We start from the raw sequence: 12,499 nt of genomic DNA, 5'->3' as shown, positions 1-12,499 counted from the left end.
ATGTCCCCATATTTTTTTTTAACAATATTGCTGTTTTCAGATTGGCCTAAAATATGTCAGGACTTCCTATTCTTTGACAGTAGCCAAATGGGCCGTAAATAAAATGAACAGGAGCTGACTTGTTGACTATTATGGGAGAGTTTTCTAGCCATGCTTTGTGATCTGTGCAGAGGTCAGGAGGTAGAAGATAAGGCTACTTTCACACTGGCGTTTTGGTTTCCGTTTCTGAGATCCGTTCAGGGCTCTCACAAGCGGTCCAAAACGGATCAGTTTTGCCCTAATGCATTCTGAATGGAAAAGGATCCGCTCAGAATGCATCAGTTTGCCTCCGTTCAGTCGCCATTCCGCTCTGGGGGCGGACACCAAAACACTGCCATCTTGGCTATGTTACAGATAATACAAACGGATCGACAAATGCATGCAGTTGTATTATTGTAACGGATCTGTTTTTTGCAGATCCATGACGGAGCCGCCCAAAACACGAGTGTGAAAGTAGCCTAAGCTGTGCTATCCCCTATTGTGAATGGTGGATCCTGTATTAGCTATACAGAAGTCATATCTGTCACTGTAACCCTGTCTTTGATGATGAGAGGAATGCCGATATGTTAACTGTACAGAAGAGGAAGTCCTATTAGGCCTAGTAGCCAGTGTGAAAACTGCATGGTTTTAGGTGTTTTTTTTAAATATAGATAGTAACAGGAAATTAAAACAAAAAATTAATCACAAATTGTAAAACAATATGTTAAACATAAAAACTGACAACACATTCCCTTTAACTGATCTGTACATAAAAGTTCACTTTCAGTTACTTGAGAGTCATAGCCAAGTGTTCTGGTTCCTCTTCAGACACCTATGTGTAAGCGGTCGCAGTAAAGCAATTTTTTTTTAACTGCTATTCAGAGAAAAGAGGAACAGATCAGGCAAGATGTCTGTCCAGTAATTAGGTTAAGAAAATATTAAAATAAAAACTACAAAAACAAAAGTAGAAAATAAAAAAAACGGATCAAGGATGTGTCAGTACTTTGCTTTAAAGGGTTTTCCCCCCTGGACACACAGGTTATGCATAAATGTCTGATAGGTAGCAAGTTCATTCAATTATTCTATACAAATTGCAATCTGGTAATTGCAAGTTGGGGTCCAATTGGGGATGTAACAAAAAGGTTTTGAAAAATAGAAAAATAAAAAGAATTCAAAAAACTTAAAATTCCACCCTATTTGGATTTTTTTTTCCTGCTTCCTACTAAATTGGATGCAATATTAAATGGTGGCATTAGAAAGTAAAACTCGTCCCGCAAAAAAACAACCCTCATACGACTATGTGAACAGAAAAAAAAAAAATTTTGGCTCTGGGAAGACAGGGAACGAAAAACAAAAACGGAAAATCACTGCGTCAGCAAAAGGTCAAATTAACAAGAAAAAATGCAGGCTATACATACTCTTTATGCAAAAAATATGCATGCCAAAAACTCCCAAATGCGGGAAAACCCCACTAGACAATAAAAAGTGACTTTAGCAGGGAACAACCAGTTTCCAGATATACAGTCGTGGCCAAAGGTTTCGAGACCGACACAAATTCTGGTTATCATAGTTTGCTGGTTGAGTGTTTTGGATCTTTTTGTCAGAAGTTTCTATGGCATACTGAAGTATTCAGTTAATACAAAGAACTCGGACAGCTGTGATGAGGTGGTCAAATGATATTATTCAGCAGCAGCACTCTTGCATCAGGGGTGTTGTCTTGGGTTGGTGCAGGTCCCTATGATGCCCACTAGTTCCGGTCCTCAACTTTGTCTCAGTTTGATAAAGGACTTGTCTGAAATGCTTATGTTTGTAATTGTGGTGACTTTTGAGTTCTAAATTCTACATGGATTTTGCATTCTCCAATTTGTGTGTATTCCCTAAATAACAGAACTAAATACACAATCCCAAAAAAAAAAAAACTGATAAACAAAACCTAATATAATCTCCTAATGAGTTTCTATTTGCTCTTATTTTGTTAGATATCACAATTGCAGACTGTGAAAAATAAACTAGGAAAGCAGTGCATTGTTCTGTCAGGCTGCAGCCATGTCTACTACCCCTCCTTCTCACCTCTCATGCGTGCATGTATGCCTCAGGCCTCATACGACCGTTGTGTGTATCCGTGTCCGTTTTCTGTGATTTTCTGCGGACCCATTGACTTTCAATGGGTCAGTTGAAAACTCGGAAAATGCCGTTTGTCACCCGCGTCCGTGATCAGTGTTTCCTGTCCGTCAAAAAAATATGACCTGTCCTATTTTTGACGGACAACGGTTCGCGGACCCATTCAAGTCAATGGGTCCGTGAAAAAACACGGAGGCACACAAGATTCTCATCCACGTTCGTGATCCGTAGGCTACTTTCGCACAGACGGATCGGAAGATCCGTCTGCATAACAGCTTTTCAGATCTGAGTTTTCACGTCCGACAGTATATTCTAACACAGAGGTGTTCCCATGGTGATGGGGACGCTTCAAGTTAGAATATACTAAGAACTGTGGACATAACTGCACCCTGCTGCCCGGCAGCACCCGATCTCTTACAGGGGGCTGTGATCCCCACAATTAACCCCTCAGGTGCCGCACCTGACGGGTTAATTGTGCTTATCATAGCCCCCTGTAAGAGATCGGGTGCTGCCGGGCAGCAGGGGGCAGACCCCCCTCCCTCCCTTGTATTAAATTCATTGGTGGCCAGTGCGCCCCCCCCCCTCCCTCCCTCCCCCTGTATTAAATTCATTGGTGGCCAGTGCGGCCCCCCCTCCCTCCCCCTGCATTAAATTCATTGGTGGCCAGTGCGGCCCCCCCTCCCTCCCCCTGCATTAAATTCATTGGTGGCCAGTGCGGCCCCCCATCCCTCCCTCCCTCCCTCCCTCTCTCCCCCTGTATTAAATTCATTGGTGGCCAGTGCGGCCTCCCCTCTCCCCCCCCCCCTAATTAAAATCACCCCCCATCATTGGTGGCAGCGGAGAGTTCCGATCGGAGTCCCAGTTTAATCGCGGTGCTCCGATCGGTTACCACGGCAACCAGGACGCTACTGCAGTCCTGGCTGCCATGGTTACTTAGCACAGACCTTTCACTTACCAGTAGGAGGAGCGCCCGGCCGGTCACAGACAGCGCAGGTAAGTATAATGCTTCTAAAATTGCTAAGTAACCATGGCAGCCAGGACTGCAGTAGCTCCTGGTTTCCATGGTAACCGATCGGAGCACCAGCGATTAAACTGGGACTCCGATCGGAACTCTCTGCTGCCACCAATGATTTTAATTAGGGGGAGAGGGGAGGCCGCACTGGCCACCAATGAATTTAATACTGGGGAGGGAGGGGAGGCCGCACTGGCCACCAATGAATTTAAAACTGGGGAGGGAGGGGGGCCGCACTGGCCACCAATGAATTTAAAACTGGGGAGGGAGGGGGGGGGGTCTGCCTGGTGCGGCACCTGAGGGGTTAATGGTGCGGATCACAGCCCCCTGTAAGAGATCGGGTGCTGCCAGGCAGCAGTCATGTACACAGTTTTAGTATATTCTAACTTAAAGTGTCCCCATCACTATGGGAACGCCTCTGTGTTAGAATAGACTGTCGGATCTGAGTTTTCACGGTGTAACTCAAATCCGATGGTATATTTTAACATAGAGGCCTTCCCATGGTGATGGGGACACTTCAAGTTAAAATATACAATCGGATTGGAGAAAACTCCGATAGGGACTCCTGACTTTACCTTGAAAGTCAATGGGGGACGGATCCGTTTGCAATTGCACCATATTGTGTCAACGTCAAACGGATCCGTCCCCATTGACTTGCATTGTAAGTCAGGACGGATCCGTTTGGCTCCGCACGGCCAGGCGGACACCAAAATGACTTTTTTTTTTTTTTTTTAACTGATCCTCCAAAAATCACGGAAGAAAAAACGGACGCGGATCACTGAACAACGGAACCCCGTTTTGCGGACTGTGAAAAAATACTGTCGTGTGCATGAGGCCTCATTCACACATCAGTGTTCGGTCAGTGATTTCCAGCAGTGATTGTGAGCCAAAACCATAGACAGCTCTAAACACAGAAAGGGTGCAGACCTTTCCCTTATACGTTATGTCTGTGGAGGCTCCAATCCTTGTTTTTCCTCACAATCACTGATGGAAATCACTGACCAAACACTGACGTGTGAATGAGGCTGAAGCCAAGTGTTGGATGAGGGGGCTGGGTTTAGTGAGAATAACTTTTGTCCAACCAGTGAGAATGACTATTTTTTTGTTTCAAAAGGGTTTCTTTATTCAAAAGAATAAAAGTCGTAGATATAAAGCAGCATATACAGAGTATACAGACAGCATACTTTACATGATGCAGCTTGTACATTTGGCAATGATATCACCATATTCAAAAGCAACAAAGCAAAAAACAAAACAAAGAAAAAAAAAAGGAAAATATACAAAGAAAACTATCAAAAGGAGATCACATAGAGAAGACAAGGTTAGCAATCTAGGTGTTTTCAGTGCTTCTTGTGCAGTAGAGAGCCCACAACTCCATGTATCTAAATAAGGTCTCATAAGGTCCCCAGCACCTACAATGTCATACAGATTTGTGGATTCACCGAGTAGGAGGAGGACATCCAAAGTTTCCAGAGCCTTTCAAATGACTCGTACGTGTCCTGGCGAATAGCTGTAAGTCTCTCATAGAGCAAAATTTGGTTGATTCTATCAACCACTGCCTGAAAGCTTAGCTTTGCCGATCTCCAATTATAGGCAATATGGATCCTGGCAGCTAATAGCATGTGCTGGGATAATTTAAACTTGGAGAATGTTAGCCACAAAGGTTTGTCTCCAAGAAGACACAGGGCAGGTGACAGTGGGTAGGCACAGTCCAGCACAGAGGAGATCAGATTACAAATCCTGCTCCAGAATTGCTGTACCAATGGACATCACCACCAGATGTGATAGACCGTACCGTCCACCCCACATCCCCTGAAGCATAAGGGAGAGACTTCTGGGTAAATACGATGTAATCTATAGGGTACTAAGTATGCCCTGTGGAGAACCTTAATTGAGGTCTCCACCAAGATAATTTGCCACGAGGTCTTAGTCAAGGTCTGGGAACACTGATGTCATCTAGTTATAGAGAAATCCTCTTGAATGTCCCTCTCCCACTTCGCCATATATGGTAGCTTGACCCCATCTGGTGTGGTGTTAAGTATCCCATAAATCCTTGACAGTAACCCCCATTTAAATCACAGAAGAAATGCACCAAACGGATATGCCACTGACTATACTGGCTAGTCATAAATGCAGATATTAAAAGCCGAGACTTTTGCCAATATATTCCTGTCAGGAAGATATCGGAGCCCAACATGCACCACGTCACGGTTCTCAGGTCTGAAGGTGATGTAATCCAGCTCACAGCCAAGCTTGTTTTATATGTAGTGTTTGTACCTTTACCTGGCATTCAAACACTCTCCTTTGCACCTGGTAACCTCCATCACATGGTCTGATGTGGGTGTGGCTTACAGTCTGGCTTTATTCACATTGCACTAGTTGTCCTGCTATGCGGTTGTGTGGAAGCTTGGCTGTGAGCTGGATTACATCACCTTCAGACCTTGTTCACACCATAGGTAGCGTAGTGGTAGGACCCCTTGCCATGCTGAGAACCGTAACGTGGTGCATGTTGGGCTCCGATATCTTCCTGACAGGAATATATTGGCAAAAGTCTCAGCTTTTAATATCTGCATTTATGACTAGCCAGTATAGTCAGTGGCATATCCGTTTGGTGCATTTTTTCTGTGATTTATGATTATATTTTCATCCGCACAATGCTCCGTTTTGTGTAGGATGCCTTTGTGGTGCATGTGGACCGCGCCGACATCCTCCACCGTATGCAAAAATTTTTTTGCTGGGGATAGTCGTTTGCTGCGGTCCACATGCGGTGGGGCTGCTCCCCCAATGAAAAACACGCTACAGTGTTAGGGGTTGAGCAGCTCCCCCAGATTTGCCACTATATTTCTGTGTTTTTGTCTAGTAACCCCCATTTATACAAAGAAAAAGTAGTGAATCTCTCAAAGGGAGTAAAATCCAAGGTCAAATTATTAATCTTCAGGGAGTGGAGAAAAGAAAAGATTTGATTAGCGTTATAAGACTCATTATCCGGGAGGGTATATTTTCCTTTAAAGTCAGATAGTGATATAAGTTTGCCCCTGATCAAGAATCTATGAAGAGAAGTAAACTTATTAGAGATCCACCAATGAAAAGCCCCAGTGTGGAGTCCCGGTGGGAATGCTGGGTTGCCAAACAGGTGAAAAAGCGGCGTATGCTTAGATTGAAGACCTGCTTTGAACCTAACAGACCGCCACAGTAACAATGAGTGCCGAGACAAAGGTGAATTGGAGCGAATGACCGGTGGCAGGGGAGAAAACGACCATTTTTTTGAAGGGATCTATTAGTAGTTAGTAATAGTACAAAATAGATTTGATTACATTACATTGAGAAGGAAATAAGAGGAGAGAACTACAACTCACACTGTTCCCAGACTGGTATTATAGGGCATCAGTGACCATAACATGGAAAGTAAAATAAGAGGACAGAACCGTCAGCATTTCTAGGATGTTATTATGGGCTATCAGAGTGAGTTTAAGAACTACTTACTACTCCTAGTATTTTACAACTTATTGAGGGAAACCCTAACCTCTCACAAACAGCACATGAGCTCTGCCCACACTGTGGCATCCCATAGGTCGTTACAGGTCCTTCACCACTTCTCTGCACTGCTGAGCTCTGCCTTAAAGGGAATCTGTCCTCTTCAGAACACCCCCCAAACTGGTGCATAATGTAAGTGACTCTGAGCCCGGTAATGTCATTTTTATCTTCATAGTCACTTGCATTTCAATGCTGTGCTCTGACAAACCAGCAGGCAAAATGCATTGAGAGGACTCCTCATGCACATAATGAAGAGGACTCAAGGAGGAGACTTCTCAATGCATTTTTCTGCCCGTTTGACAGAACCGGACTCGGCACCACTTATATTATACACTGCTTACTCTAGTTTGGGGGTGTTTCAGAGCTGACAGATTTCCTTTAATAAGGAAATGTGGTGAAATGGAATTGGCTGGAGTGGAATGAGCAAGATGAAAATGCTGAGAGACAGATGATTGTCTCAGGAGACTGGAAGAGAAAGTGGATGTGGGGACCAAGGGAGGCGACACCTAGAGCAGTGCAGTTCTGTTTTTTGCTTGTAAAAACATAAGTTTTAGATTTTTGCCCGGTTTTATAGAGATCATGTTTCTTACTTTTAGGCAATAAATGAATGAGCCAGGACTTACCCTCGCATCTTAAAGCCAGACTGTCATCTAGAAGTTTTCGACAAACTGTGCAGAACTTCTTTTTGTAATGTCCTGGAGGTCGGAAACAATGTGAAACTGGAACCTGGAAAAAGAAAGAGGTTTTTTTTTCTCTTGGTCAGCATCATAAAAGGTATCTTCAACATAGATTGCATTAATCTAGTTCTGGAATAAATATTACGGTATATTGTCAGAGCTAGCACTACACTAATGGCGGAATAAATGCCATCCTGTCCATAAGTTTTGACTTTTCGGCAATATGTGAATTACCCTTGGCAGCGTACTCCTGTAAGCTGTGGTTTGGACTACGTTCAGGTTGGTCATCTGCCTTGTGCTAAGATCCAGAACAAACATATGACATGTGCATCTCTAGCTAAAGAACATGAGGTGTTGACCAGATTCAGTCTACCTGTTGTAAGAAGTTAACTATATAAGGTAGGCAAATATACTTCTATGAGCGCCTGCCAACATTGTGCCATTCCAATAGAAACAGAAGCAAGCCGCAGAGATCATTTACACAAATGGAGGAGAATGACTGAAGCCTTGTAATTATAAGCCGCGGCTGATCATTTATTACAGAACTGTAATGCTCTGCCCATACACCGCTACAGCGCCATAATACAGCCATACAGGGGTATGCCCTGTTCAAACAAAGGCACAGGATTCATACAAAATCGGCTAGGAAAATGAACTTGGCATATTCCACTGTGTGCTGAATTACAGAGGCATTGGATTGCTTCTATAGGAGAATAGATTTAGTAAAGGGTTGGCCTATCTCAGACATTGATGACAAATTGCTAGGATATGCCATTAAAGGGGTTGTCCTGCCATTTATATTGATGGCGTCAGGATAGGTCATCAATATCTGATCGGCGGGGATCCGACACTTGGCACCCCTGCCGATCAGCTCCATGCGAGCGCTGCTTTTCTGCTCATTGCACTATGCGTCGTCTCGTCTGTAGTGGTGGCGCAGTAATTACAACGGGGTGAGTACTTGTCATTACACTGCACTCCTGTAACGACAGGCAGCATAATGAACAGGAAGCAGCACTCACAGGGAGTGCCGCCTCCACTTCAAACAGCGGATTGGTGGCAGGGATACCCCTCCCCAATCAGATATTGATGACCTATACTGATAATAGGTCATGAAAAGAAATGGCAGGAGTGGGTGGTGGGACCTGCTCCTATCTCCGTGAATGTGCGGCAAGTTCTCCATTATCTTCTTAAGGAGTTCTGTAAATTGCTTAGCGAGTACGTTTGGCTATTTTCGGAACTCCAATAGCGGTGAATTGAGGGTGGCCGCGCTTATGCGGTGCATTCTCCTTCCCTTCAGGGGGGCCAGTTTTACACATAGGAGCAGGTCACAGAGGTGGGACCTGCACCCATCTGACACTGATAGGAATAACCCTTTAAGGCAAGTTTTAAAAGCTAGTCTTAAAAGGGAGTTTCAAAGATTTTAATATTGATGGCCATCAGTATCTGATCAACAGTGGTCTTACACCCCGCACCCCTGCTGGTCAGCTGCCCATTATGGAGTGGATAGAGTTAGTAACCGCACACTGTTCCCACTGACATTAATGGGCGCAGGGCTGCAATTACCAGTTCTTTCCACTACACAATGGACAGATGTGTAGCTCCGCACCGAAGCAACCATCATTAAAATCCCAGAAAACCTCTTTGTGTCACAATTATTAAAGGGGTTGTCCGGACCAGGACCCTTTTTTAGCAGATCCACTGACTTACCGGGTCTCACTATGGGAATGTTAAGTGAAGGCTTCCGCCTAGCCATGTTCTTGGTGACGTCACCGGCTCTAACGGACGGGCTTTAGTGCTGCCCTAGCCTGTAAAACATTAGTGCCGGTGATGTCATCGGGCTCACTGCTAGGCAGAAGCCTCCGCCTATCTTTACCCATGGAGAGCCCGGTACGTCACCGGATCTCCAGAAAAAGACCTTGCCCTGCGCGTGATTCAGAGCAGGGGAAAGGAGATCATCGGGGCATGAAATGCTCAGATGCGCCACTCAGAGGGGCTGCCTGGGTCTGTCACCTCATTTTCACCAATATAACTTACAGCATTGCCGCACAGAAGATTGCAGACACATCCCTAACATACCCGTGTGTACCCCGTTAGGGATAAGTCTTCTGTGGGGCAATGCTGTACGTTATATTGGTGTAAATGATCTGACAGACCCCCTTTAATAAATTTGCCACATTTCTGCAGGTACATGTGCCAGACCTGAAATCTACACTAGTAAGGTACAATCTATGCCCGTTTTCTGCCGTAGATTATAATAAAAAAGCTAGGCCTGATATGTCCCAAAATGTGAGACTTTTTGACAACAATTTTCTGGAGTTGATGAATGGATGAATGTCCCCCAATGTCTCACAGAGACACTGTACGGCAGCAGATGGCATGTATCACGTGGAGAAAGTGAATACAAGCCACTTACTAATGTATTGTGATTATCCATATTGTTTCCTTTGCTGGCCGATTTAATTTTTCCATCACATTATACACTGCTCGTTTCCATGGTTATGACCACCCTGCAATCCATCAGCATGGCTGTGCTTGTACACTATAAGAAAAAGCACCAGCCTATGGTGCCAGCCACCAGAGAGGCTCACACTTTTTCCTATAGTGTCCACTGAAGGATTGCAGGGTGGTCATGGATATGAGCAGTGTATAATGCAATAGAAAAATGAATCCAGCCAGCAAAGGCGGCAATATGGAGAATCATAATACATTAGTAAGTGCCTTGTATTAACTTTCTCTACATGATAAACGACACTGGCTGAAGTGAGACAACCCCTTTAAAGGGGTTATCTGGAAAAAGATATTGATGACTTATCCTCAGAATAGGTCATCAGTATCAGATCTGCGGGGGTGCAACACCCGGGACCCACCGCCGATCATCTGTTAGAAGAGGCCTTGAGTGCTGCAGCCTCTTCATAGGCCAGTGACATAATTGTACAACGGACACATGGCCCAGTAGTAGCTCAGTCCCATAGTGAATGAGGCCGAGCTACAATACCAAGCACAGTCGTTATACAATGGATGTTGCCGTGCTTGGAAAGCTGCCAAGAGCGGGCTGCGCTCAATAGAGTGAGGATAGGTCATCATCTTTTCCAGGATAACCCCTTTAAAAGGTAGTCTGTCAGCAGTTTTGTCTATGCAAAAATTCTCACAGATATGGGTAGGAGCAGGGAACTGGAGACAAGGCACAGCTTTTAATCCAAGGAGCGATGTTAAAATGAATTTAGATTTGTGCAGCCGTCCGTCCCGCAGATGCACCAAAGCTGCACCGAGGACAGGCCCACAGGCTACAGTGCTTCGTGCTCAGCCCTCCCCTTTGTTGTGAGTGACCACTGTAGCATCCAACCAAAAGACCTTTCCAATGCATTGCCCATGGCAATCCCATTTAATCCCTGCCGCACAGGCACTCTGTCCTGTGCCTGAGCCAACATTAAAGACTGGGTCAAGACTAGGTTAAAATCCACCATTACATTTTGAAAAAGCTAGGAGTACACAATAAGCTACCACACAGGTAGTAGTTGGCAGCCAAAATACAGCAAAAAGTAACAGAATTAAATTAGGGTCCATTCACATGTCCGCAAAATGGGTCCGCATCCATTCCGCAATGTTGCGGACTGGATCCGGACCCATTCATTTTCAATGGGGCCACAAAAGATATGGACAGCACACAGTGTGCTGTCCGCATCCGCACCTCCGTTCCGCAAAAAATATAACACGTCCTATTCTTGTCCGCGACAAGAAAAGGCATTTCTATTTAAAGTGCCAGCCATGTGCGGTCTGCAAAATGTGGAGCGTTAAACACTTGCGGACGTGTGAATGGACCCTAATAGAAAGGAGCGCAGCCTGGGTGCAACAGGAGCAATGGTGACGCCCTCACTGTACCAAAGGATTAATTTACACATTAAGAAAATGTATCATGATTCGGGAACGGAGCCTCAGTGTTTTTAGTCCAGTGAACCACAAGAAGTTGGATAGGGAGGTCACTGGTGATAGATTCTGCTTAATAGGATACCGCTTGTGGCTATTTTTGTGCCATACCACATTATAAAGCATTTAGCCCTAGCATATAGTACTCAGGGATTAACATTTAGACAATCTTCATGAAAAAAAGCACAAGTGTGCCACAAAAGGGAAGTGGTTGATGACGTTGAGCTGTCAGTTTTCTATTTTCCACAAATGATCCGGCACAACTAGCTCTTCTGAACTACACTGCGTATGGCAGTAAGATGCAAGAATACCAAGAAATCAATACCCTTTATGAAAACAGTTATTGAATGGTACTCAATCTGTCATGGTCATGCGATAATCACACTGGTACCCTGAAACACTGAAAATGGCACTGTAAAGAGCCTTTCACCTGTGTGACATCAAGCAGGGACAATGCACTATCGTTCTCCTTAACAGCATTCAAACCATAACCTTTTCTGTTTACCCAACTACAGAGGTGACGTCATAGCAACAACATGTGATCCTCGCTGCAGCCAATCACTGGCCTCTTAGGTGCACCGCCGAGGACAGTGACTGTCATTGACGCAGCCAGGAACCAGATTGGCGGCACTGGATCTGCAAGGTAAGGACTGCTCTATTCGTTATTACAGGATATTTACAGTGCCTTGAAAAGGTATTCAAACCCCTTGAACTTTTCCAGATTTTTTTCATACTTTACAGCTAGAGATGAGCGAATCGACTTCGGATGCTTCATCCGAAGTCGATTTGCATAAAACTTTGTCTCGTGAGACTGTGTAATAACTTTGTGAATTAATTATTACTGTAAAAAAACCTTTATAACAAACTCGGGTTCGGTTCCAAGTGGTAACACAGAACCGTCCACAGAAAGCAAAATTATTAATGTCTGAATTAAGGTCTGATGGGGGGGGGGGGGGGGGGGTTCGATGGAGAGCTGACCAGAGGCTGAAGGAGCTTGGGGAGTCTGACCAGAGGCTGAAGGAGCTTGGGGAGTCTGACCAGAGGCTGAAGGAGCTTGGGGAGTCTGACCAGAGGCTGAAGGAGCTTGGGGAGTCTGACCAGAGGCTGAAAAGCTCTATCTTGGTCTCATCTGTCCACAAGATGTTTTCCCAGAAGGATTTTGGCTTACTCAAGTTCATTTTTGCAAAATGTAGTCTTGCTTTTTTATGTCTCT

The 12,499-nt window shown here is 44.7% G+C and overlaps 1 protein-coding gene across 1 annotated transcript in view; it reads right to left on the bottom strand.

The window, feature by feature from the left end:
• The window catches only part of DGKQ (diacylglycerol kinase theta), a 132,196-nt gene that overhangs the window by 83,655 nt on the left and 36,042 nt on the right, over positions 1-12,499 (bottom strand). Inside the window, exon 3 of the mRNA XM_044270756.1 lies at positions 7,309-7,411. Coding sequence (XP_044126691.1) covers positions 7,309-7,411 — 103 coding nt within the window. The remainder of the gene's footprint in view (positions 1-7,308; positions 7,412-12,499) is intronic.

The sequence above is a fragment of the Bufo gargarizans genome, chromosome 1 (assembly GCF_014858855.1).
Source record: "Bufo gargarizans isolate SCDJY-AF-19 chromosome 1, ASM1485885v1, whole genome shotgun sequence".
Taxonomy (NCBI): Eukaryota; Metazoa; Chordata; class Amphibia; order Anura; family Bufonidae; genus Bufo; species Bufo gargarizans.
Note: the sequence above shows the minus strand (reverse complement) of the source record. Positions and strands in the feature narration are given on the sequence as shown.